Genomic DNA, 27,814 nt, shown 5'->3' on the forward strand with positions numbered 1-27,814 from the left:
CCTGAAATAATCACACAGAAACTATATTATTTAAATCACTGCTTGGCCCATTAGCTCTAGCTTTTTATTGGCTAACTTTTACATATTAATTTAACCCATCTCCATTAATCTGTATATTGTCATGTGGCAGCGGCTTACTGGGTAAAGTTCCATTCAGCTCTAGCAGGGCTACATGGCTTCTCCCTGACTTCACCTCCTTTCTCCCAGAATTCTGTTTAGTTTTCCCTGCCTAGCTCTGTTCCCTTACAGCTCTGCTATAGGCCCAAAAAGGTTCCTTAATTAACCAATGATATTCACAGCATACAGAGCGGAATCCCACCTCACAGAGAGAAGTGGGTACATCAGATCCCTGTATAGATACCTGGTATCTAAAGAGTCAGCATGCCTACCTCATGTACTTGTCCCTACAGACCTCCAGAAACCTCTTTTCCTGGCTGGTATTGGTCCAGTCCAACCAATACAGCACACGGTACTGGAAGGACACAAGTCAAATGCAGGTGCTGGAGAGATGTCTCATAAGAGCACTTACTGCTCCAATAGATTTTCTTAAAAAGAAATTTCTCCTTATATGTTTTTCTTGGATTTAATTATGTACCTAGTGCCTATGGAAATCAGAAGGGACCGGATCCCTTTAAACTGGAGTGATATAAAGTGGCAAGATTCCCTGTGGGTGCTGTGAAGTGAACCCAGATCCTGTATGAGAGAAGTATGCTGCTATTGCCCACTGGATCATCTCTCCAGCTTCCATGTTGTTTATATTATCTCTCTCAATTGTGGGGTTTTCCAGCTTGTTTTCAGTCAGTACTTTCAATGTGCCAGCTCACTGACTTTTAGTATCCAAAGATTTTCTTCTATAAAATCTGTTGGTAGTCTTTATTATGGATCCTTGTATGATAAAAAGGTCATTTTTCTTTTCTGTCTCCAATATTCTTTCTTTTGTGATAATTTGATATATAGACAAAATTCTTGTTAGTTTAATTTTTGAGACAAAATCTCATAATGTAGCCAAGGCTTAAGATAGATTAAAAAGTCAGGGGAGCGCTTGGAAAATGAAATAAGTAGGGCAGAACCAATATAAAAAATAAAGAGATAGCCAGCTTCACAAAGTTGCCTTCTGTCCTCCATGTGAATGTTGTGATATGTATCCACCACCACCCCCTACCATATTCATACGCAATAATAATTTTTTTTAAAACAGGCAAATTAAGTCTGGTTGTGAAAACTCCAGCTCAGGGCTGTAAATTCTAAAGCAATAAAGGTTGACTACACAGTCTATAGTCATCTTATAGAGATTTCAATTGAGAATGTTAATACTGATGAACCACACTAACCAGATGACCTTAATTTGACTGTTCCCAGTTGTAAGGTTTCTTTGTTGACAGTCAAAAGTTATGTCGTAACCCTTGTAACCTGGTAAATTAAGAACAGCTTGAACCCTTGTCATCTATGAACTCATCCAATGATCTCATTTAACAAATACAAAAAAGGGTAAGTGGGGGTGAAACTTCACTGAACAATTCTCTTAAAAAGCCACCCAAATCATAAACATGGCTATTATTAAGACACTTGACTTACTTTATACCTAGTTGTCCTGAGAATCTTTTGTGGCATGGTTCAGAATCCCAGCATCAGTGACAAAAATTCACTGAAAGAACTAGGGCTGAGACAGGTAGCAGCACAGAGCCACATCTTCTCTTCTCCCAATACACCTAGTAATTTTAGCAAATAAGTAACTTTTCTAAATTTATTGAGGTTTTTAATAGGTTTTTAAATGTGTTTCAAACACAGACTTTTGTAAGTGCTAGGCATAGGCTCCATTGTGGCCCTTTCTCCCTAGCTGGAAATAGAAAATATTTTTGGTTACTTTTAAATTCCTATCAACATCATTCAGAAAATCCAAATAACAGAAGTTTGTTTAGTTATTAATCATACAAGCTGTATCATGTCAGTCCTGAATTTTAAAGTGTTTTTCAATGATTTTATGGATATTTTTATAATTGTTCTAGAGAGAAAAAATAAAAATTATCTTAAAAATTAAATGGCTGGAGATATAGCTCAGTTGACTGAGTTACTTGTCTGTACTTGTCTACATGCATGAGGCTCAGAGTTCAATTCCCAGCACTGCGTAGAATGAACATAGTTCACATGCCTATCATCCTAATACTTCTGAGACAGAGGCAAAAAGAATAGGGTTCAAGATTATCCTTGGCTATAAACCAAGTTTCTAGTTCTAATGGTAGTAAGGAAACATCAACTACCCACTATATAAATACAAAGGATGAAGGAATAGAACCTGAAGCCAGAACATGAATATCCTCATGTGTATTTCCCAAGGATCTGAAGCCCCTGTGCATTAAGGTCTTTATCTGCTGACCTGCAGATGACCTGTTCCACCCTGGTCCTCCACCACAGAAGAGTTAGCTTCCTATCACACAGCAAAGACCTTCAGCACACAAAACTCAGGGCTGCAGCTGGGTAAGTCCTGCCCTTAGTCTCTCCAGCGATGTCCGCACTGAGCATTGCAGCACTTGTAGAAGGTGGTCATTGGCTCATCTGCAGAACGGGTCTGAAGCTGCATGAAATAGGCACGGGGATGTTCACATTTTGGACACGGCTCTGACAAAGAGAAAAACAAGTCATCCACATTACACAAATACTGTTAAGTATGGGTAAATATCTCATCCCCACGTTCATCCAGACTACCTTGCCAATGGTAAATTTGCCAATAGCAACATCCTACCCACAGCACACCAATACTAAGGGGACTGGAGAGACTGTGACTTTGAAAGCACCTCCCTAGTATCACTTTCTTTCTCAAATTTTATTGAAGACTGGCCGGAAGCATAACATGGGAAGGGTCTTTTATAGTCTATTTTGTGGGGCTATAACAAAAATACCTGCCCAGTGTGGTAGCACACAGCTGTAATCCCAGCATTTAAGAGACTGAGACAAGAGGCTTGCTACAAGGCCAGCCTGGGCTTCATAACAAGAGTCTATCTCAAAAATAAATAGATTTTTTAAAAAAATTAAGCCCCTACTCATTTTCCATTTTCAAGGTTTTTGTTGTTTGCTTTTATAAAACAAGTTCTTGGAGTTGGCCTCAAGGTCACTAGGTAGCCAAGATGACCTTCAGCTCCTGATTTTCCTGTCTCCACCTCTCAAGCTGTACTACCACACCTAGCTAATTCTAACTTTTAACATAGAAGATTTGTATATTTCCTCTATAGAGAAAAAGATATGTGCTCTTCCATCTCAAACAGATAATATTTAGGGCCCTATTCTTTCTTTCCATTATCACATTTAAGTCTATCAAACATAAATCTTTTAATTTTTAAAAATTATTTTATGTGTATGTTTTGTTGTAAGTATTCTACGAACCATGGGTGCCAGTAGAGGACACTGGATCACTTGAATTAGAAGTACAGAAGGTCGGAGGTGCCATATGGGTGCTGGGATGGAAATCCAGGTCCTCTGGGTTAGAAACCCAGAGGTTAAGCCAGTGCTTATCCACTGGGTCATCTCTCCAGCCCCACTTTTTTTGTTTGTTTTTCAAGACAGGATTTCTCTATGTAGTTCGGAGCCTGTAGACCAGGCTGGCCTCAAACTCACAAAGATCTGCTTGCTTCTGTCTCTTGAGTGCTGTCACCACCCAGCTTCCCCAAAACTATTTACTGATTGACAGATTGATTGAGATAGGGCTGAGAGTACTGGCTTACAAGCTTGACCCACCATACTTCACTTCCAGCTATAAAACTTTTAAATCCATATAGAATAAAAAAGACCAGAGATGATCATTTTTTCAATAGTGGTATTTGAAAATACATACAACAGAGTTCTCCTAAGAAGCCTGTACCCACTAGAGTAAGGATGATTGCCCTCTATGTATCTCTCTGCCCCTCTCAACAACCATCAATATTTAAGTTTACACCAACATTGAAACTTTTTTGTAATAAACTCCAAATTTGCTTCAAAAAGAGAACACATTTCAGATTTTTATACTGGTCCAATCTGACCTGGAGAATCTAAATGAAACAATGGAGCGGGTATCAGTATGGTGATTTCCCTTTCAGAATATCTTTCCTTGAAAGAACCTGCTTTAAATTTTTTAATACAGCCAGGTGGTGGTACACATGCATTTAAACCTAGAATTTGAGCCGGGCGGTGGTGGCACACACCTTTAATCCCAGCACTTGGGAGGCAGAGGCAAGCAGATCTCTGTGAGTTCGAGACCAGCCTGGTCTACAAGAGCTAGTTCCAGGACAGGCTCCAAAGTTACAGAGAAACCCTGTCTTGAAAAACAAAACAAAACAACAACAACAACAAAAAAACCCTAAAATTTGGCAGGAAGGCAGGTGAATCTCTGAGTTCGAGGCCAGCATGGTCTACAGAGGAGGTCCAGGACACACAGGGCTACACAAAGAAATCCTGTCTCAAACAAACAAGCAAACAAAAAAGTTTTAATGCCTTGCTTAGAGTTTAAAGAACGACTACACTGTAACTAAAATGTATCATCAAAATACTTCCTGTATTGGCAAACACAAGCTATTTGTAATTACTGATATTTGTCATTATTTATATTTTCTTAAATTCTTTCATACTTACTGGGGGAGGGGTGGAAAACAACTTTTCATGAGTCAGCTATTTGAGCTCCAAGGATCAAACTCAGGTTAACAGGTTTGGCAACAAGAGCTTTTACCTGCTGAGCCATGTCATTGGTCCTAATAATATACAGGGTTGTATTATAATAAATGCATTATTATTAAATATAATAAGTAATAATAAACAGGGTTGAGTCACTGGCTTTGTAATGGAAAACTTCCCACCTGCAGTAGAGTCCACATTCTCCCAGGCAGCTGCTCCACCAAGTACATCATCCACTTCTTTCAGCTTTGGATACTTTCGGTTTGTTACCTAACAAAAACAAGCCATCAAATTTCAAGTAATCATACAGTTTTAAAGGTGGGACTGTATAACCCCCCTCCAGCATTTCCTCTACGTGGTAAATGGATACAAACTTTATCTTCTTCAAAGAGCACCAAAAGCCATTAAAATGTAGGGGTTTTGTGACTGGGATGTTCCCAAAACAACCCAGAGGTTCAATGTCAGAGACCTCTAGAGACAGGAGGAAACACCAGGCAGAGCAGGAAGACAGTTGAGTTAAACCCTACTCTTTTCTCATACCCCTAAAACACCTAGTAATCCAATATGAAAGAGACAAAATAAGCCTAGCAGGATCATTTATCTGGGTATCCCTGCATTCCCCGGGACACATTTGGCTGCTTTCCTAAGTTTATCAGTTATCTCTCTAACTCCGAAACTATGTCACCATTCATCTTATCACAAATTCAGACTCTAAACTCCATATAGCTCTAAAGTGCAAACATTAAGAATGAGGTGTCACCAAGGTCTGGTGATGCGCATCTGCAATCACAGAATTCAGGACACCAAGGTAAGGAGGAACAAGAGCCGAAAGGTAAACAAAACACCAAGGGTTGAAAACGCAGTTTTCTGGGTTCTGACACAAGCACCACACACATAAAGCAGCAACAATGATATATATTAGATGACAGTGAATCCTGGGGAAAGATAACAGGAATGAAGATAAACTGAGAGAACTGGATTGTGGTTTGTTTACTTAATTTTCATATATATGCCATGCAGGCCAGGTGAAACTTGAACTTATTCTCCAGCCACAGCCTCCCCAGGTGATAGAATTATAGACACGTACCAACAGCCAAAAAGGCTGGAATTTAAATAGGGTAGTCATTATTTTAAAAGAGAAGGAGAGAGATAAAGGAAAAGGAAGAGAGAAACAGAGAGACATATATACACCCACAGAGAGAAAGGGGCGAGGGAGGAAGGGAGGGAGAGAGGGAAGGGGAGGGGGAGAGAGAGGGAGAGAGAGAGAGAGAGATCCCTCCTGAAAAGCGACAGGGTCTAGGAGCAAAAAGAGCTACAAAAAGAACGTGAAGATTTGAGATCAGAGGTGATAAGCGGACTGGAGTCTGGCACGCCGGGAACAGCATGTGGGGACTGAAGGTTTTAAAAGCGTGGTTCAGCCTAGAGGTATGAACGGAAATTCTCGCAACTTTTTTGAGTGTCACAAAACGAGCAGCACAGAGCCAGAGGCAGAAATCTCTGTAGTAACCAAAAGAGCGACTTCGATTTGGTCGGAGCGACGCCACTGGATTAGAAAACTGCTGGATTTGGGGAACCTCCGCTGCGAGAGACAAAAAACCTACCGCCGGCAGGAAGGTCTGAGCGCGCAGACAGCCAGGAGGCACTCGCCTCTGGTACTCACCTTGCGTGTGATATTATGCACGTAGGGGCAAGTGTTGCAGGCGAAGCGATGGCAACGCTGTCCTTCCTCCACAATCAGTCCGTTTCCGCAGCTCGGACAGAAGAGCAGCATTGCTCCAGCCTGAACAAAAAGGTTCTGTCTAGAGCTTCCGCGGCTGCAGACGCCCAAGGGAAGCGGTCATTGGCACGTTCCCAGAAGGCACTGCGGCGGGCAGCCTCGCACATGCCATTGGTCAACGCAGATAATCCTTCCCCAGCTTTCCGTACAGGGCCTGCGCGTGCGCAAGGGTTTCTCTGCCCGGAACACAGGCTGACGGCAGGAGAACGCCGGCGGCTGGCGGCCCTGAAGTACCCAGCTGGTTCTTTTACGCATTCCTATAGACTTCTTTACATTTCCCAGCTCTGGTTTCTCAGACCTCTGAAATAAATGCCTTTCCTCGTTAATCCTCTGCAGTCAACCTACGCGGGGGGGGGGGGGGGGGGGGAGTCCTAGTTGCTTTGTTTTCTTTTGTTTGTTTTTTGTTAACTTTACACAAGTTAGTTATCTGGGAAGAGGAATCCCAACTGGGAAAATGTCTCTATCAGACTGACCAGTAGGTAAGTCTGTGGGCATTTTCTTGAACGCAAATTGACAGAAGAGGTCCCAGCCCATTGTGGGCAGTGTTACCACTAAACCAGTGTTCATGAGTGAAATAGGAAGGCAAGACGATGGAGCTGGATGGTTTAACCTTTAAGAGCACTTGTTCTGCCCTGCGGTAGTGGCACGCGCTTTTAATCCCAGCACTTGGGAGGCAGAGGCAGATAGATCTCTTGAGACCAGCCTGGTCTATAGAGTGAGTTCCAGGACAGCCAGGGATACACAGAGAAATCCTTTTGGGGGTTGGGGGGCGGAGAACTTGTTCTTGCAGAGGACAAAGATTCGATTCCCAGCACCCATAGGGTGGCATCATAAACGTCCATAACTCCAGTACCACAGGATCCAAAGCCCCTTCTGACCTCCATGCACGCCTGTGGTACAAAAACATACACTCGAGAAAAACACCTGTACACATAAATAAATTTCAAAACAAAATGAAAAAAAGAAAGCAATATAAGCAAGCCATGAGCAAGCAAGTAAGCAGCATTTCTCCATGGTCACTGTTTCAGTTTCTGCACTGGCTTCAATAAACAATGATCTGTAAGCCAAACAAACCCTTTCTTCCCCAAGTTGCTTTTTGTTCATGGTGTTTTATCATAGTAATAGAAACCTAAACAAACATACTGTGTGGCTTTTAATGTGTGATTTGACAATAAACTCTTTAAAATTTTTAAAAACTTCATGTCAGCCACGATTACTAAGGAAAACAGGAATACTTCACAGTTGCTTTCATTGAAACTGTTATATCTTGTGAATTTACTGTTATTAAATAAACTCTGACATTGTAAAGACATATATATATATATATGTATATATGCTTGTCTATGTTTTTGATTGATAGGGGAGTTCAGCCAATGACATTCTGTTCATGGGGCGTGTCGCCCTTAGGCAAAAGTTTACCTATAAACTTGGCGGGTGAAAGCCCCCGCCCTCTCTCTCTCTCTCTCTCCCTCTTGACCTGGCTTGGATCCAGCGTTCCAGCAGGGTGAGATTCTGTGTAAGTTTTCCCTTCTGTTTTTTTTTAAAGCTGTATATTTTGTATTAAGCTAGTCTGGCGGATCTTTTATTACCGATCGCACCATGCCCTTTCATCTGATATGGCACAATCATGGCAATTGTGAAAATCTTCTTACTAGGTGTGTATGAAATACATTGTCTTAAATATATAAAGGTTAAGTTTTACAACTAATTTATTATTTTAATTTTTGATGTTTATTTTTATATTGCCTGCATGTATGTCTATGTACCTTGTGCACACAGTGAATGCACAGGCCAGACAAGGGCATCAGATATCCTGGAACTGGAGTTAGTCAGTTGTGAACTACTATGCAGGTGCTAAAAATAGAACCTAGGTCCTCTAAATATAAGAGCAGACAGAGCTCTTATTTTATTAGTTTTATTATTATTTCAATAAAGATGAATCTAAATGTTAAAAATTGCATAGTTATAGTAGTGTCTCTGAGCCTACTCCTAACATTATCCCCTGATTGCCTTCCATTTGCATGTCAGAGCTGGGAAAGAATGATTCATCAGACAAAGCTGTATATGCTCTTTCATCAGCCTAATGGTGAGCTCCAAGTCATATTCTCTAGGACACAAAAAAAGTGTCGCTCAGATTCTTTGACAGGTTGGAAACTGACATGGGCATGATGGATTTTTATAGAGTGAGGAGCTGTCATGAACCTAAAGTTCTACCATCTCGCTTCCAACTTTAGTTATAAAGAACTGACCTAAAATATGGCTGGATGGTAGAGAGTTACATACAGTGATAGCCTGGGCAGCATCAGGTGAAATCTACCATGTAGACACTGGAGGCCAGTGCTCAGCACCTGCACAAGTATCCTCCTTGTACCCAGTACTTACAGATGAGGAGGCTAAAGAGTGAAGCTTCCAGATGAGGTCTCTACTGGTAACTGTAGAGGCTAAGCTTGTTTCTTTGAGGGATTCTTGATGGGATGATGAATGTGTGGTTTCTGATCAAGTCTACGTGTGGCAAACATAAGCAATGATGTGAGTTCATAGTGGGATACCTGGCTGGCTCCCAGTAACAGCTTGGAAGAATCAAATACTAGATCTGTTCATTAACTTGACAGTAAGGGCAGGATCCAGAACAAAGTTCTAATGCCTGCTGGACCGCTCCCACTAGTGATATCACTGCCTGATTTTTATGATACTAGGAACTGAGTCAGGGGGGAGACCCATCATTATCTCATGCAAGGAGTGTAAAAACAGGGTTAAGAAGAAATCTCTTTGGATGAGTGGGCAGATATCAACCTGCTGAGATGCTTTAAGAGAATCACCACATAAATTATAAGATTTCCTCTGAATCAAGCAAAAATAACAAGTATCTATATAAAAAGTATCCATATTAATCATTAAATTTTTAAAATATTATGGAGTGGTCAGAGTGTCAACTTGATTTTTCCATCAGTCTGGATATTTTAAAGGTTCTTAATATGTTTTTTGTTAATTAAATGAAAGCAGGCTCTTTCACAGACTCCTAGAATAATGTACTGTTTTGAAGGTAATCTGATGGTGATGGATTTTGATGGCCAATCTGAGTCTAGCTTTGGGATGGCATCTGATAAACTCACTTCTACATGTGCTGGATATGCCAACACTAGGGTGTTTGCAGGTGTGGAATAATCATACAATGTAAAAGAAAAGGAACTGACATTTGAAACGTATACAAACTGCAATCCCACTGAACAGAATGGAATTTTAGCAAGATGTAAATGTAACCAATCCCATACTCAACACAGAAGCAATGCTGAGAACAAAATGTCTTAACTGCTTTTTTATTGATTCACTTGAGTTCCCCATGTGTTTCATTGAAAAAACAAAACAAAACCAAACAAAACAGTGTTTCTAAGTTCTTGGATTTTTGACTTTAAGGTGCACATTGGCAAATCTATTTTATGTATACCTTTGATTCTGACATTAAAACAGAAGTCACGTATTTAAAAATAACCACTCCTTAAAACAAAAGCAGTTGTCAATGTTGTTCACAATACAGATCCTGAAGACATTTGATTACATTAAGATTTAGTAGTCTGAAAAAGAATGCGGTACATCATACTAAATTCTGGCAACAAAGTGTGTTTACTCACGAGAAAATTCCAATTCTTCCCTGGTTTATAAAGACCAATCTATTTCTCACATGTTATAATTCTATCCAACTGAATTATGATTTAAAATGCAGAGTGATAACATATAAATACAAAATGCTAAGAAAGGTTTAACATATAAAGGAAAATGTCTCATGCATTATAATTTTTTAAATCCAGCATAAAGGCAAATGTGGTTTTTCAAAACTCAGCCCACATTCAATCACAGGAAAAAATTCAGTAAAGCCACCTAATATACAGACTTTACAGATTTATTTAAATTTATGTCCAAAATTTTCCAAGTAACAAAAGTCTACCTAACAATTAGAGTTAACATCAACTAAGATCTGCAAACTACAAACATTTGCAAGCCAAGTTAGAGCATGCATTTCTCTCTGAAAGAAAAGAAGCCTGACTGGAGTTAAAAGGCAGGTAAAAACAACTATGAACTTTCTTTAAATAGCTTATATTTAAAGTAATGTAAGTGTACATTATATTTATAATATAGGGCAATATATGTTTTACTAACTATACATGCAGACTATACTATGTGGTAAAATGATTCAACAACTTAAAAAAGAAAAAAGATCCAAAATATCCATTTAAGCTGGAGAAATCACAAATCAAACCTCTCCCTGCAAGTCATGTGAGGCTAACCTGAAAATAAATCATAAAATATCAGTACTTAAATCCTAAATTAACACACTAATTTGGGTTTATTGTTAAGAATTTACACTTTTTTTTGGGTTTTTCTTGTTTTCTTGTTTGGGTTTTTTTATTGTTCTTTTCTTTGGGTTAAAAAAGTTTTTTTTTTTAAGAGCCAGCTTTTGGAATCAGCAATGTAACTTCAAGTCCTGCCCTCTGACAGCCAGAAAGGTTGCTTTAAAAAAAAATTTGATAGCTCTCAACACCAACAGCCTGGAGATAATAAATTTCACAACTCACTGGGTTAAACTTCTCTAATGCAATGGAGCTAGTAAAATACATATATCTGTTCTTAAGAAAATTTACAAAACTAACAATTTTTTTCCAGAATTATAAAAGATAAAAATCTATGAATTGATACTCTAGTATAATCACAGGAAGATAGCAAACTAAAGTCAAGAAGTATGCGGGGGGGGGGGGCTGTCTGTAATACCCTGCAGTCTCTCTACTTGCTCTGAAAATTCCCATTTAAATACCTTAGAAACCTGTTCTGGTCTTTGCAATTCAGTGACTAGCTTATCACTCACACATTTTTTTTTTTTTAAGTAAGAAAAACTTGTTTTCTTTTTAGACTATCCTGTAAGAGATTAGTTGACGGTGGTTCCTATCAAGTAACAGAGGGCACGGGGGAGAGAGGCTCAACTACTTAGAAGCCTTTGGAAATTCCAGAAAGATGTCTGGCAGTTTTATATTTTATTCCTCTTCCTCCTGCATCTCATTTTCTTTTCCTTTTAAAATTTTCAAGTTGATATTTCACATAAGATTTGATTAAAATAAGAGAGGCTTTCCAACATTTCCCAACCTAGAAAACAACAAAAGTCTGATGAACTCAGTGCCAGCAATAGAATCACGACATAAATTCAAGCTGAATAGTGGTATGTCACACCCAAAGATGTCATCACACCTTTCCAAACGTGCCCCTTGCTTCACACAGGATCCAATACAATTCAGTTCCAGCCTCAATGTATAAGTTTGCCTTCATAAGGAGCAGACATCATGCAGGTCCCAATGACTTCAAATTACAGCAAAGCCAACGAGATGTGCACCCCACCCCACCCCCACCACTGAGGAAAATAATTCAATGAAGTTTCTTGTTGGATTGTGCTTAAATAAATCACACCATTGCATGAAAGTTTTAGAGGATAGTCAGGAACTAACAAAGGGAACAGACACGTGTACCTGGCAGCGGTTTGCTCTGGGTATCCTGGTCCCACTCTCCCACAAGCTTACTTTTCCCTGTAATACAGCAGGTAGTACTTCAGAGGGTCGGGCAATGGGAGGCGCAATACCCTCTGGCGGAGGAAGTTTACTGGTGGCTCAGGCTTGGCCTCCCGTAAGGTCCTCTCTGCCACTTCCCGCCGATCCTCCTCTGCATCCTCACAGCTGGTGTCATCGGAGGGGTTGGAAATTCGACTGGCAAAGACTTCTTTGTCCAAAAAGACAATGGTCTCCATTCGCCGGCGACGAAGTCGCCTTCTTTTAAACATAGGTGTGCTCTTCAGTCCACCTCCTCTGGTGGCTTCCTGGCGCATAGCCCTCTTGATGCTGCCACGAATAGCAAGCCTGGCCAGGTCCTGCAGGCTGCGCACGGCCAGTGGTGCTGTGGACAGGGGTAGAGCCTATGGGCACGGGCAAGGCCAACCCCACACCTAACTTGCTGGAAGAACTTCAAAGAAGGGAAGCATTCTAACAAAATAGGAACTAGTGGTCTACTCTGCACGCATGTTTCTCAGACATATCCACATATACTAATTCTTAACTAGTGGTCTACTCTGCATGCATGTTTCTCAGACATATCCACATATACTAATTTTTAACTAGTGGTCTACTCTGCACCACACATGTTTCTCAAGGACATATGCACATACACTAATTCTTAACTCTGAAAAGGAAAGAAATACTGTCTAGTCATCCATCAGTCAGCAGCAGAATTTGGAACCTTAGGGTTTGTTCTTGCAGATTAGTTTATAACTCAATTTACTCTGCTCAATGACATAATAACATTCACTCAACAATACAGTAATCTACATTTCGAACATCCTTTTATCTATTTTAATAGTTTCATAGTAATTTATATATTATTTTTCTGCTAAAGTAGACAAATGAAAATCTAAAACCATTTTGGGGAAAAACAAAATTTCCAAACCACACCAAAGGAAAAAAATGGAAACCAAACACTCACAACTTTCAGTTAACAATAAACACATAGCAGTAATAAGGGTTTTTCTCAAAGTAAAAGGAATTAGAGACCAAGGGTTTAAATACATTAAACAGAAAATCTAAAACCCTTTTTCCCTCCAGTACACATAACCTCCTCCAAACAAGATGCCATCCTATAGAGAGGGCTCTCATGTTATCTGCAGCATTTGCTACCTAAATCATAAACCCTGCCTACAGACCACCAGTAACCTCTGCCCTGCAGAAATGCAAGTCTGTAGACCAGGTTCTAACAGCAAACACTACCTCCTCCCTCTTTCAGAGGCACCAACCTTTCTCTCTTGTCCTCTGTCCCTGAGAACATGGGACTGTGCTCTCTCTTTGGGATGGTTCTGCAGTATCTAGCCCACATCCTCTAACAAATGACCTGTGGTATATCCTGCTCTCACTAACTCAATTCAAGAAAGATTAGTTCTAGAACCTCTGCAATTCAGCTGTTTCCCCGTGATGCTAAAAACAGTCCCTCACTGGCTACTGGGCTCCCAAGCATCAACTCTGGCCTACTGAGCTTTCTCTGAGGACTACCAGGAATAGCTGGTTCAGTTCATATCCCTTCTCTATGACTTCTCTTCCTTGGGCCTTGTGACACCCCCAAGGGCTCAGTATCCACTCCGCTCCTCTCTCAGTATGATCCTTGGCTTTATATCTATTCTGTGACTTTAAGTAATACAGACCATTTCCCTAAGCTGAAATTTCATCCCAATCAAAACAATCCTACCCCCACACTTAGCATAGACAATAATATCAGTACCTTGGGCTCTCCTGTTCCCTCTCAGAAAGGTCATGTATTCCTGAACTCTTCCTGCTGAGGCTGCTGTAGTCTCAATCTTTGTCTCTTGCCTGATGGGGAAACCCCATCAACTTCCTGCCTGATGCCTGCCTCCAACCTGCATACAGGCCACTTAGGAGGATGCTCCAAGCAGTGTATGTCCAAGTTGTTCGGTATCACTGTGGGCTGGCTTTGCTATATAGTTTCTCTTACTTCCTTGGTCTCATAAAAATCAATGATCTAGGAAAATCTGGGAAGACAGAAACTGCAAATACCCTACCCAACTTTGGTTAATGCTAACCAAATCACACAAATGTTTATCACTAAACATTCACAGTGAGCATCTCAGGAGGCAACACATATCCAGGCTTGACAAGTCCTCATGCAGAAACACTCATTTCTAACCAGATGTTCAAAGTCTTCCAAATATTCTCATGAGTCCTTGTCTTCCAAATCCAGCCACTATGCCAGAAGATCATAGGCCACATTTGTTGAAAGAATAAAATTTCAGAGCACCAGTCTGACAAATTCACCCTCCAAATGATGGCATGTGCAGCATCTTCAATAACATCTGAGGCTCTCCACAGACATACAATGAACTAAAACCCAAACTACACATAAGTCAAGTTTTTCCAACACATCCCATGACTACACCACAGAGTGTGTGTCTCTTTTGCCCTGGTTCTCCTGGTTCTCTTCTTACTCCTCCTCTCTTAAGGGAATTCCTTCTTGCCCTCAAAATCAAGCACAACATAACAACATCTTGTGTATGCCTTCCCTAGTCCTTATAAACTCCCTTGTATGTTTCACTGTTAGTTGTTAACTGAATTTCATATGACACACAAAGTAGGACAATTTGTTAAATGACTATTACAAATTGAAATGTTTTGTAAAAAATTCACCAAAATATATTTGTTTTCAATCTATAATAATTCACATTTCTATTATATTTTTCTCCCTCTCTCTCTCGTACACACACACATTTTCCAAATGTTTTAAGTGATCAGAAAGCATGATGAATGATCTTCATATAGAAATCCTAAATCTTCAAAACTTTGAAATCCTATTTCTGTGAGAGCTGTTTAAAATATAAAACATCAGGACAAAAATCACCCTATTTAAGCTTCATGCTGAGTCTACATCTTGGAGATAAAAACACAAAGGTTTAGAGCATGTGAGGCTACACCAAATTTCCCAGTCACACAGTAGAACAGGCTCCTCATCCATATTGCTTAAAGCAGCATGAGACAGGTACTGTGAGGAAGAGGAAACTGTGTGCAGGTGCCACTACACATTCCCAGAGGGCAAAGCAAACTGCCTGAGATTTCCACATGGCAAAATTAGCTCTTTTGTGAATTTGCTACTTTCAAAAGCATGATCAGCAACAACATTGTATAGATTTAAAAGAAGACTAAAATCATCTAAGATGGGTTAAATAGAGAGACTTTTTAAATGCCTAAAGTATCTTGTATAATTTGTGGGCTGCAATAAGGCAGGTTAACACTCTTTAATATCAAAGGGTTTTTTGTACTTTTATTCTATTCTGATTTTAATCCGACATAAAAGACAGGTAGATGCTTATACTCACGTAGCTGAACAAGTCTGGGTTGTCCTGACTCCGAACGGCAGGGCTGGACCAGAGGGGCAAAGGAAACAGCCAGAATCTTTTTTGTTTCCCAAGCAGAGGGGCCTGTGCGTGTTATCTTGGTCAACTATCTCAAAGACAAAACAAGAATATCCAAAGGATTTGGCTACTAGACAACTTACATTTAAGTATAATTGTTTCCATATATGAAATCTAAATATGAAATAGCCTGTCTATATAACACCTAATGTGATATGAATTACAACTAACAGGAATATATTATTATGCAAATGCTTAGCATGAACATACTCAAGCTCCTTAACCTACCTTCTGCTTACAAGAAATACAAATGATAAGCCAGTTAAAGGGCTAGAAGAGAATGAGACAAGGAAGAAAAATTCTTACCAAACAATTTTCTAGGGTTCTTCAAAAGAGTGATTGGGGATAAGCTGGGAAGGTCTGTCCTCAGTAAAAATAATCAAAGATACACAATAGCCACAATATTTCAACCATAAAGAACCCCGAATTCTGATATGGGATGTCCTTATGTGTATGTGTTGCTTTTACTGGATAATGAATAAAGCTATTTTGACCTATGGCTTAGCAGAGTAAAGCCAGGCAGGATATCCAAACAGAGATATAGAAAGAAAGTAGGCAGAGTCAAGGAGATACCATATAGGAGACAGACGCTAGAACCTTACAGGTAGGCTACAGCCTCGTGGTGATACATAGATTAATAGGAATGGGTTAATTTAAAATGTAAGAGCTAGCTAGGAATACACCTAAGCTACTGGCCAAATAGTGTTATAATTAATATAGTTTCTGTGTGATTATAAAGGTACAGTCTCTGCTTACAGTGTGCTGCTTTCAGGAATATAGCTACAATGGCATCTGAGGCACAAAACATCTAAGGTGCAAACCATCTGCACCTGTAACAAGAAGGGAGCAGGAGAGGTCAGATACTACCACCATGTTGATGTGACTTTCTTCAACATAAATGTGTCATTCTAGATACCTAAGCAATTGTCCTTACTCTCACTAACAGCACTTCAGAGATGCAGTGGGATATGTTAGCGGATACACAGCAATGTAGATCATCAAAGCACTTTATATTATATGATTAGTACCAAAGAATCCAATTTAACAACAAAGTCACGTTTGTTTAACATGACTAGGACAGTGTGTAAGTAGCCTAGTAAGTCATAGAACTTATAAGTTTATATGCTTATCTTTTCTAAAAACATCTAACTCAGAAAATCATCCACAATTAAGATTCTCTAAAAGGATTAAGCAGCACAATATCTAGGGAAATATCTAAAGATTAATCATATTCAGGGATAACAGTAAAAACATTCTTTCAGAAAATTTTGAATATTAAAAAAGCATGTGTGTGTGTGTGTGCACGCACACGTGCACAAAGGTCTGTGCATGAGTGCCAGCGCTCTCAGAGTCCAGTACAGATCATCAGAATCCCTAAAGCTGGAGTTACAGACCTTCGTGAGCTCAGTTCCTCTGTAAGAACAGTATGTTCTTAACCACTGAGCCATCTCTTTATCACCTAGAAACTTTTTTGTTTTATTTTGTTTGTTTGCTTGATTGTTTGTTTGTTTGTTTAAGACAGGGTTTTTTTGTTTTTGTTTTTGCTTTTTATATTGCCCTGGCTATCCTGGAACTCGCTCTATAGACCAGGCTGGCCTCCAACGCAGAGTTCCACCTGATAAAAGGCATGCACCACCACCACCCAACTACCCAGAAACTTTTTCTTTTTAAAGGAGAGTTTCTAGCTAGAATGAACATCAAACATTTAAACATAATACATAAATGATATGTAACACCTTAAATAAAACTATAAGCCTGTATTTCATAATCTAGATGAACAGATGGAAATAGTATGAGGATGCCCATCCTTTTCAAATTAACTAGAGCTAAAATGACCTCAATCAAAATTAGTGATACTAAAAAACAAACAAAGCCTTATTAGTCACCTCCCTTTGATTAAAAAAAAAAGCCAAATTACTTAGAAAACTAATAAGCAAACATTAAGAACCAAAATTTATCCTGTATGTCTTACATAATGTATACTTCAGGGGGACCAAATCAGTAATAAGCAGTTTTCTCTTTATCAAAGTTAACCAGCACCTAAATACAGAAAAAATGAAGGAATTTAAATGTATTATTCTATAGTTCTTAATGAAACAATGGATCAGGCTACTATCATTCTACAAGGATGAGTAAACAGAGAAGCTGCTTGTGCCTACACACTTAAGTAGAACTTATCCTGTAGATCCAAGGTTTTTAACATCTAAGCAACTATATACTAAAAATATTCAGAAATAATTGTGTACTACAGAACATGCACAGATTTTCTGCTTGTCATTATTCCCTAAGCAACACAATAACTATATATATAGTACTGATACTCTATCAGGCATTACAAGTAATCTAGAGGGATTCTGAAGCACACAGGAGGATGTGTGTAGGTCATATGCCACTATCATACTGCATGATTTTATAAAAGGATCTGAGGCATCTCCAAATTTTGTCATCATGAGTGGAAGAAAGTGATCTCAGAATGAATCCTTTGTATACTGAGGGCAAATGTCTATTTTTAATACACGGCTTATATTCTTTTGTTCTCCTCCATTGAAATATGACAAAGGTAAACTCTACCAAGCCTCTAGATATAATTACCAATAGGTAGAAAATACAAAAGACAGAAGAACATGCATCCATGGACTGAAAAGTCCAGAGTGTAGAAAAACACTATGAGACCAAAAACCTACTCTCCTGAATAAATCAGTTGTAAAGAAAATATGAAAAAGAAAACCAATAGATTAAAAAATAAGAAAGAAAATAGCTAGGAAAATAGCTCAGTTGGTAAAGTGTTTGACATGCAAACAGGAGAACCAGAGTTCTGATCCCTAGCACTCAATTAAACATTAGGCAGATGGTGTGGTTCACCTGTAATCCCCACAGTCAGAAGGTGGAGACAGGGAATCCACAGAGCAAGCTGGCTAGCTAGATTAGGCAAACTGGTGAACTCTGGGTTCAAGTGAGAAATCCTGTCTCCATACATAAGGTGGAAAGCAATCAAAGAAGATACCAGATGTCAATTCTCTGGCCTCCACATGCACAAGACATGCATACCTGCATACTAGCAGATATACGTGGCCACACACGTGATACCCATACATAAACACACACACCTAAGACATGCATCAACCAAATGCAACTTTTAAATACCAAAATGATATAGATTCAAAATTAAATGACTTAAAATTACATTCATGACCTCTTTTAAGTAAAGCATTGTAAGTTACAAGACAATCTATACAAGAAAATTTTAGAAAAGAGAGAAATGTGTAAAATGCTTTCCATCAAAGTATTGAGCAAGTAGACCATTATAAGACAACAAAAACAACAAAAGGAGCTAGGGTGAAGATGAAGAGAAGGAAGAAGAGAAGGCAAGGAAGAAAATTAGTGGTAAGAAGGATAAAAAAACGAAGAGAACAAATCTAAGAGAAAAAGGAGGTAAGGGAAGGTTCAGACATAGCACCTAGGGTTTGGAAGACCTAGGCATATCTATCCTGCCCTCGGTTAATAAAATGGCAGAAGCTATTGCAAAAATAGTACAGATAAACTGACTGTGAAGGAGAGTATACACAACATCAGCTGTGTAGAGAACCTGACCTTCTCTTCCAAGGGCATGACAAGGATCCCTCCAACTTTAAGAAGATTCTTCATGTACTCTTCGTGTTCTTTCTGCACACCCGCTCCACAATACACACGATCATACTGACAACAATCTGGAGCAATCTCTAGGCAATTGCCAGTTACAAACAAAGGTTCACAGAAGTCAAATCTGCAAAGAAAGAAGTTTTCTGTAACTATATGTGTCATTGCAACAAGTGCATAAAACAAACTTGTGCTTACCATAGGTTATGTTTTAATTACAAAATCACAGAACAAGGAAACACTTTCTGGATCCAGGAGCTAGCAGCTGTATTACTATATAAATAGAACCTTAGAAATTACAAACAAAATAAAATGAAAGTGAATGTCCCAACATGATCTAAATACAAAGCAACACCAGCCATCAGTTGTCACTGTTTTTACATTGTGCAGCACCACATTCAGTTGCATGACAAGCAACTGGAGATTTTACTAGATTTTGATTATTTCAGTGTGTGTGTGTGTGTGTGTGTGTGTGTGTGTGTGTGTATGCACGCATGTACCGCATGCATGCATGAAAACTTCAGAGGACAACTTGTAGAAGTTAAACCTCCTTTAACCAGGTGGTTCCCAGAGATCAAATTCAGATCATCACTCTGGGCAGCAAGTTCCTTTACCTACCCTGAGCCATTTTGTCAACCCCAACAGGAGGTTTTAAAGAGCACTTTCTCTTTTTGGACAGGCACTCTCTACTGTCTAGACTAGAAATTGGCATGTAGACCAACTTGCTCAAACTCACAAAGATCTGCCTGCCTCTATTCACAACTACCAGCAAAAAAAGTACTTTTTATTCTCTGAAACTCCCATTCTTTAAGAACTTTAGTGCATGTTTTAAATGCCAAGAGTTACTTACATAAACTGTTCAAAAACAAACATAACTATTCTATTGTAGAAACAATTAGGTGATAAAAGTTTTCTATACTGGAACACGAAAACTGAACAAAGTTTTTGTTTTTTTACTATACTGATGAAAAATTAATGTAAAGTGTCATAAATTATAAGACACAAAGCTGGCTGGAAGATAGTGGCCCACACCTTTAATCCCAGCACTTGGGAAGCAGAGGCAGAAGGATCTCTGTAAATCTGAAGCCAGCCTAGTCTGAGTTTCAGTGTAGTCAGAGCTGTAAAACAGAAAAGCCATGTCTCAAAAAACAAAAAACAAACAAACAAAAAGCTGCCTTTAAACCCAGAACTCAAGAGACAGAGGCAGGTGGGTTTATGTAAATTTAATGCCAGCCTGGTCTACATAGTGAGTTCCAAGATAGCCAGGGCTATGTGAGGATACTTTGTCTCAAAAAACAAAGAAATAAAATAAAATAAAAAAAAATAAAGCCCTTAAGACTAGAGAATATTAAAATAGTACAGTAACTAGGGTAGATACACATATAACCTGGGATCATCTAGCCATACTTTGTTTACTGACCAATGCATATAAAACAGGCTTTTTCTATCTATCATTAACACCCTTAGTTGAACCAATGGATTGCAGCTGACCATACTTGTCAAAACTGTCACTTGTTCTGATGAAGACATCCAGTTTCTGCTTGGCATACTCAGTCACATCTGAATGAAGCTCCACCCCATGGTTCACACCAAAAGGACCTGAAAATATTGAGAATAACAAAGCTCTTAGAATAGGAAAAGAACCCTTGTTCATTTGTTTTCTATACTTTACTAATTACAACACAGATAATTATGTAATGTATAATTACAGAAATTCACGAGGTTTTAAGGTCTCAGCACATTTGTGGCTCTAACCACTCAAGGGAGTCTTTAAATGTATAGTGTAGTTTCTATTCATTAACACAGTATTTGTTTTGATGCCTGGACTTTTCAAACATTAAAAAACAATTTTTAAAAATTTGCAAATTGAAAAAAAGCAAGAGAAGAAGAAATTTTACTGACAAATTTTAAAAAACATCTATATTTACAAATAAAACTTATATTAGGCTTTATCTATAGCTCACAGCACTTTCATTATCATTGCTGGCAGTGTCGAGTGGCAATGTCTCCAGACTTACTCTCTTCATATGCATTAAGGCACACTGGGGGGAGGGGGGTGCGCACGCGCACACACACACACACACGAGTATCCATAGCACAGAGATCAATATCAGGTATCTCTACTCCCAAAGTTATTGTTTGAGACAGATTCCCACTCAGCTTAACTGGCTGGTCAGTAAGCCCCTAGAGCCTATCTCTGTTTTCCAGATTACAGGCACACACTGTTTTATGTGTTCTGGGGATTTAAACTCAAGTGTTCATGGTTGTACAGCATCTCCTAAGCTCCCCAGGCTCTTTTCATTAGCATTTCTAATCTAGGTGGCTTTATTATCTATTCCCCCCAGCAAAAACCACTACCTTAGTCAAGGTAAAATTTTTCAGGTAAAATCAAGCAAATCACAGGAATAAGTAATCTGGGCCTCCTGTGTACTTTTCTTAAAGCATGGAAACCACGTCCCAATCAAAGACAAATTAAGATTAAAAATCATTTCAATTGAGAAGAAAAACAAGCAACATCTGAAGTCTTTGCTCCGATATATATTTTACACAAAGCAGGAATTCAATAGCTCTTTGGTTGATAATCCTGATAATAATATCAGAAATGGCCATATTCATACATACATTCTACAACTTGTAGAGAATATAGCCTAAATGACTCCATATGATAACCTAAGAAACCCCTTCCATCTCTGAAAATGCCTTAAAAATACATAAACTTATTACTCCTTTAGTAGCAAACAATAAAACAGAAACAGCTACAATGAACTTTAACTACCAAAGGGTTTTAATGACAGTGGAAAAAAGAGCAAAAGAATGATTAGATTAAATTAAGAAATCACATAAAGTCAAGATTTATACACTTTTGCTGTTTTCCATCATTCATAGCAGAATGCAGCAGCACAGGTAGGAGAAGACAAAGAAATGGAAACCCCCCACTTACAACTCATTCAGTCATCCACCACCTGGTAGCTAAGCTTCAGGCAACTGATAGGAGTTTCATGGTCTTCACCAGGGGATGCAACCAGCCTACTACATCTTCTATCTCAAATGATACACATTGTTCTAACGCAGAGGGGACTCAAGCTCCATATCCATACTCACCTAGAATGAGGCCCACCATGGAGCTGAGGTAGCCAGTACCACTGCCCAAATTGAGAAATGAGAGCCCAGGCTGCAGATCCAGAGCCTCCATCACCTCTGAGTAGATGCAAGGGGCTGAGAGATGAATGTTTCCATGCTTCCATGCCAAGTCTTTGTACGCATTTTCTTTAAATTCTTCAAGGTAATAATCTGCTCGATCGATAGCTCGGAAAGCCTGCTCTACTAAGTCCGTCCGGATGTACTGGGCTTCCTTCAAATTATCAATGAGCTCATCGTTGTCCTCACCAGCACTCACAGCACCGCCCATGTTCAAGATTACAATCAAGCAAGACTACAATTAAAATGTAAATAACTATTTACATTAAAGTCAAGAGCAAAACAATAAAACCTCTAAACATATGTTATTTCCAAATTTTGAATTCTGAATGTAATAAAGACAGAAGTATCTTTTGTCAATACCTGCTTTACCCTCCAAGGATGCTGGTATTGGGAGTGGGAATTACAGGGCCAAAGGAATGGTTCACTGGGTAAAGCACTTAACACAAAGCCAATAACATTAGTTCATTTCACAGAACCTACATAAAGATGAGAGGAAAGACTCCAACACCATTGGGTTGTCCTCTGATCTCCTCATCCAGACAATGGCATGTGTGAGCCCACACACACTATAATTTTTTTAATTAGAAAAAAAAAAACCCTAGTACCACTAGAAAGTTAAGTCAACAGCAAATAAGCCATTTGATGTTTGACTGACTCAATTTTTTTAAAAAAAAAATTACATTTATTATTTGGAGGGTATGTATAGTAGTCTATGTGCACCACAAAACACAGTGGAGGTCAGAGAACAATCTGTAGGAGTGATCCCTAGGGATCCTAGGGTATCTTTACCCTTTAAGCCATCCTGAAATTCAAGTTTGATGGTATCCCAATGTTAACCAGCACATTACATCTCAACGTACACCACAAACTCATCCTAAACAAGCAATTCATCCAACCTGACTTGGTTACTCTGATGTTTAAATTGTAGGTAAAAATATCCACAAAACTTTCTTCCCAAATAGAACACACTGTGACAAATACCTTATTGTAACAAACATAAAATCAGTTTCAAGGCTAAAGTTTAGCAGTAGAAGTTGTCCCTGCCCTACATCCCTAACATAGCTTCCACTTGCCTCTAAGAAATATACCTCTTATCTCTTCCCACAGTGTCTTGCTGAAGAAAGCATTCCTTTTAGGTCCAACTACTATAATACAATATGCCCTGGTAAGTGCACAGAGAATATTTTTTACCCTGAAGAAGTCTTTTTCTTCGTAGAAAAAAAAAATATCTTCCCCAGTTTTATACTGACCTTGGGTGACTTTTCCAAACTAATGACTTTATTTCTTACATGGTATAAACTGCTGAAGACTATGGAGTCACGGGAAGATCTGTAAACTTTTTGAATCAAAACAGCCTCCTGTTCAGGAGTTCAAGGTCATCTTCAGTGAGTTCCAGGCCAGCATGGACTACATAAGAACCAGTCTCAGACCAGGTGGTGGCACATGCCTTTAATCACATCACTCAAGAGGCAGAGACGGGAGGAGCTCTGTGAGTTTGAGGCCAGGCTGGTCTACAGAGTGAGTTCCAGGACAGCCAAGGCTACACAGAGAAGCCCTGTCTTGAAAAAGAAAAAGGAAAAAAAAAAAAAAAAGAACCTCAATAACAACAAAACTACCATGGTTCCTCTCCCCTCTCAGTCTTCTCTCTGGAACACTAGAGACAACCACTCTACACATCCATGTGCACAACTGGTAACAGCACTGCTTGGAAAACTAAACCTAGGAATGAAAAGATACCACTCTGACATCTTAAAACAGGTGAAAAACTATGTCTTGATACATATTTGTTTCTATTTTATGACAAAATATTCCATCTTCATAATCAAGACAAATAATATTTTTCAAATCATGATTCAACTATTGAAATTTCATCTACTTCTAAAGTAGATTCGGAGCCCTTTCCCCAGCTGTAACTAGTCCTTAATGCTCATACGGCTGGGCTTAATCTTGGATAAGTCTCTTAGTTCTACTGATACACTATCAATCTAATAGGGTCACCTTAAAATTGGGACACCAGTTGAAAATAGAGTAACGTTTTTATATGCTTACAAGCCAATCTAGGAAAGAATCTTTAAAAACCACATAGCCTACTGAATCAAGAAAGCCATCCTCTTCACCCTGAATATGTCACTCTGTCACAGTTCCAATATTTAAGTTTCTAGCAGGTACCACAAACCATGTTAGATATGTTTCATTTAGTACTAGATGTTTATCTTACTGAACTTTTCCTCACATGAAAGCTTATTCCATATTAAAAGAACAGAATTTCGCCAGCGGGTGGTGGTGCACGCCTTTAATCCCAGCACTTGGGAGGCAGAGACAGGTGAATCTCTGTAAGTTCGAGACCAGGGCCAAGGGAGAGGCCAAACCCCACCACTTCAGAGGGCCCACTTCAATTCTCTCTACATACAATCAGTGCTGCGCCTCTTTAAACACCTCGTTCTAGAAAGACTGCCTGCAAACACCGGAATGGAGCCTACTTTTGCCATGTCTTCGCTAACGAAAACAGAGAACAACAGTTCAGGCAGATGACTGAATTGGTGACAGAGGCACAGGCCTAATAAAAACCAAACAAAGGAACCAGGCCCTTGCTAATTTTCTCCAGCTATTTTAGACTTTTCCCCAGTCGGGTCCATTCTTTTCTCCTCTGCAGGACACTCTGCCTTCTTTCAAATAACCATCCAAGGCGGAATTTGTTTCAAACCTTGTCAATGTCCGACTTGCCCTTGAGCTAATTGCAAACGTTTTCTACTTAATCAGAAATAGGCAGTAGATCTAGAGCAAACATATCCTAGAGTTAGCAACAGGCAGTGGGGGAGGGGGGATACGCTGGAGGGGAGGTGCTGGAGGAAGATTTGGTATGGAGGGGGTGCTGGGAGGGAAATGGGGGGGGAGGCAGGCTCTGGGGCTAGAAACTCTCAGAAGATGCTAAGAGACGCGGACGCTAGTGGACCGATAACCAGAGGTGGAGAACCAGTACAGAGGGAAGGGCCGAGGGGCAGCAACAGCTCTACCTCGGCGCTTAGCGGCTCTCGGGTTTAGACTCCGACAGTAGTTCTTTGGACGCTTCGTTCGCTTTCGCACCAACCTCGGCCGCTGTAAACATCCGCTGCTGCCTCTGCGCCTGCGCGCGCTATAGCGGAACTGAGCATGTGCAGTTGGAGGAGCTCTTAAAGGGCTAACAGTGCTGCCCAAAAACCTGTCTTTTTCTCACACCCTGGTTTGAATGCCTTAGTGGGTCCCTGAGTCAGTGGCCACTACGGAGTCTCAGAGTAGGTCCCCTGCCTACTGATATGAGGGGATGCAGGCGTGTTGGCGGTGGGGAAAGTCTCTTGTCTACAGGGTTCGGAGGGCACACGGAACCTAGAGAACCCTCTGCGTATGACCACGCAAGGACACCTCCCCCACAGCAGAAAAGGTCGGAGTAAAGAAACAGTGATAGATTGGGTGCCTACGTCTGCAGGCATTACAACACAAATGACTGTCGGTCCTGCTGCTGCCAGACCACTGATCCAAGGGGAGGGCCATCTGCACACTTGCACTTTGCAATCCTTGAGACCACTTCAGAGAAACATACAAAATAGACCACAATCTAAGTGACCTTTGAGGGTTACATGTCAAGATTGTTCTGAGTCTTGTTCTTCCAGTTTTGAGTGAGAAGCAGAAACCTGTTCTGTATCATCATGATTGCACACTTCCTCTGCACAGCTTGGAGGGCACATGTTGAAGACAAGACAGAAGGAACATGGATTTCTAAGTCAGCATCTATAAGAGAGTCGCTCAGCCTGCCCTGGGTTGTGTTACGAATGAAAAATAAATGATCATACTATTTTTAAAAGTTTGTGTAGAAAGACAAAAGTTCCAAAATAGATAACACAATAATAAGGGAAAAGAACAAAAACAGACCAGACACCGTCTGGTTTCATGACTTACTATTAAAATTACAGTAATCAAATGTCATATGGGGCCCAGGTAAATTAATGGTATCAAATACAAAGCCCAGGATAGACCCACACAAATATAGTAAACTCACCCTTGATAAAAGAACAAACACAATTCAATGGAGGAAGAATGGTCTTTTCAACAAAAGATGCTGGACACATCCACATATAAAACTAATAGAGACAAATCTCACCCTACTTTGGCTCCCAGCACCCAAGTCAGCTTGTAACACCACCTCCACAGAGATCTGATGCATCTGGCCTCTGTCATCACCTGCAGTCAGGTGTGCACACACATACACACACACTTAAAAGTAAAATAAATATTTTAAAAACTGGCATCATTTCTATGTAAAATATACTGTTAAGAGAATAAAAAGATAAGACACAGACTGAAAAACAATAGTCTCAAAACACATGTCTGATAAAGGATTTTAAAGAATCCTTAAAAATCAACAATAAGAAAACAAACAGCACAAATAGAAATAGGCAAAAACTATGAACATATGCCTCTGCAAAGAAAATATACAGATGACAAATGAGCATTATGAATAGATGCTCAACATCATGTGCAATTCGGTAATTGCAGGCTTATAAAATAATGTGATATCAATACATGTCTATTAGAAAAGCCAAAATTTATAAAACTTAAATTCACCAGCTGCTGGTGAAGACATAGAGCAACAGCACATCTTCATTGCTGGTGGGAATGAACAATAATAAAGTAACTTTGGAGAATACTTTGACAGTTTCTTACTGAACTAAACAAAGTCTTATGTAATGGCACACAACTGTAATTCCAGCACTTGGTGGTAGAGAAAGGAGGATCAGGAATTCAAGGCCATACTTTGGCTATGTAATAAGTTGAAGAATAGAAAGAACTATATTAGACTAATCAAGGTTACATAAGACTTTAAAAATCAGCATTTGAGTTCCTAGGTATTTACCACTATATACAAAAAACAGCATATGGGTAGTATAACAGCCTCATGTGTAATCCCCAAACATTGGAAGCAACCAATTTTTTTTTACTATTTTTAATTTGGTGTGTGTGGGGGGGTGTTTTCATGTATATGTGCTTGTGTGTACACATATATGTAAATAGGTACACATGAGCATATGTCTACATACATGTAGAGACAAGAGATCAATGTCTAATGTCTTATTTTATGTCTCTCTACCTTATTTTTTGAAACAAGTGTTTCCCCCTAAATGTGGAGCATAACCTAGCAAGCCCCAGGGATCCTCCTGTCTCTGATTCCCAGCTCTGTACCATGCCCAACTTTCTATGTGAATGCTGGGAAATCTGACCTAAGGTCCTCATGTTGACATGGCAGGCACTTTATCCACTGAGCTATATGTCCAACACCCAAGTACTTACTTCTAAATGAAAGAAAACCTTATAGAAAAGCTATATGATGTATTGTATGATCCCAATGATATGACACTGTGAAAAAGTAAAAATTGTAGAAATACTAAAAAGTTCAGTGATTGCAAGGGACAAGGTAGAGTATGAAAGACTTTTAGTACTGTGAATGATGCTGTGTTATATTGTAATAGTAGGAACATGTAATTAACGTTTATCAAAACCCAGGAGATTATGGATGAATCTCAGTG

At 39.4% G+C, this 27,814-nt stretch overlaps 2 protein-coding genes across 5 annotated transcripts; both read right to left on the reverse strand.

Moving 5' to 3' along the window:
- Positions 1 to 2,307: 2,307 nt before the first annotated feature.
- On the reverse strand, positions 2,308 to 6,493 carry Polr3k (RNA polymerase III subunit K). Its single transcript, XM_048441447.2, has 3 exons — positions 6,302 to 6,493; positions 4,824 to 4,911; positions 2,308 to 2,616 (listed from the first exon to the last, which is right to left on the reverse strand). The coding sequence occupies exons 1-3, from the start codon at positions 6,410 to 6,412 to the stop codon at positions 2,489 to 2,491; spliced, it is 327 nt and encodes a 108-aa protein (XP_048297404.1). The 5' UTR covers positions 6,413 to 6,493; the 3' UTR covers positions 2,308 to 2,488.
- Positions 6,494 to 9,719: 3,226 nt separating this feature from the next.
- Positions 9,720 to 25,390, reverse strand: Pcmtd2 (protein-L-isoaspartate (D-aspartate) O-methyltransferase domain containing 2). 4 transcript variants are annotated; one of them, XM_085696835.2, is made up of 7 exons: positions 25,271 to 25,374; positions 23,507 to 23,815; positions 22,158 to 22,488; positions 20,552 to 20,654; positions 19,011 to 19,182; positions 15,324 to 15,447; positions 9,720 to 12,349 (listed from the first exon to the last, which is right to left on the reverse strand). In XM_085696835.2, exons 3-7 carry the CDS (start codon positions 22,462 to 22,464, stop codon positions 11,976 to 11,978), a joined length of 1,080 nt encoding a protein of 359 aa, XP_085552961.1. In that variant the 5' UTR covers positions 22,465 to 22,488; positions 23,507 to 23,815; positions 25,271 to 25,374; the 3' UTR covers positions 9,720 to 11,975. The 4 variants fall into 4 exon arrangements, with proteins under 4 accessions (XP_085552961.1, XP_085552962.1, XP_048297402.1 ...); XM_085696836.2 differs by having other exon boundaries at positions 23,507 to 23,811; positions 25,271 to 25,360; XM_048441445.3 differs by lacking the exon at positions 23,507 to 23,815 and having other exon boundaries at positions 25,271 to 25,390.
- Positions 25,391 to 27,814: the final 2,424 nt, after the last annotated feature.

The sequence above is a fragment of the Myodes glareolus genome, chromosome 10, assembly GCF_982192425.1.
Source record: "Myodes glareolus chromosome 10, mMyoGla1.1, whole genome shotgun sequence".
Classification (NCBI taxonomy): domain Eukaryota; kingdom Metazoa; phylum Chordata; class Mammalia; order Rodentia; family Cricetidae; genus Myodes; species Myodes glareolus.

What these genes read in the sequence shown, in the direction of transcription:
- Polr3k (XM_048441447.2), bottom strand. Translation starts at nt 6,412, where the DNA reads ATGCTGCTCTTCTGTCCGAGCTGCGGAAACGGACTGATTGTGGAGGAA. An exon ending in TGCATAATATCACACGCAAG is followed by an intron (nt 4,912 to 6,301) that starts GTGAGTACCAGA and finishes TGTTTTTGTTAG; the next exon opens with GTAACAAACCGAAAGTATCC. An exon ending in GAATGTGGACTCTACTGCAG is followed by an intron (nt 2,617 to 4,823) that starts GTGGGAAGTTTT and finishes TCTCTTTGTCAG; the next exon opens with AGCCGTGTCCAAAATGTGAA.
- Pcmtd2 (XM_048441445.3), bottom strand. Translation starts at nt 22,464, where the DNA reads ATGGGCGGTGCTGTGAGTGCTGGTGAGGACAACGATGAGCTCATTGAT. An exon ending in TCATGCCCTTGGAAGAGAAG is followed by an intron (nt 15,448 to 19,010) that starts GTCAGGTTCTCT and finishes TCTTTGAGATAG; the next exon opens with TTGACCAAGATAACACGCAC. An exon ending in ACCCAGACTTGTTCAGCTAC is followed by an intron (nt 12,350 to 15,323) that starts GTGAGTATAAGC and finishes CCCTGTCCACAG; the next exon opens with CACCACTGGCCGTGCGCAGC.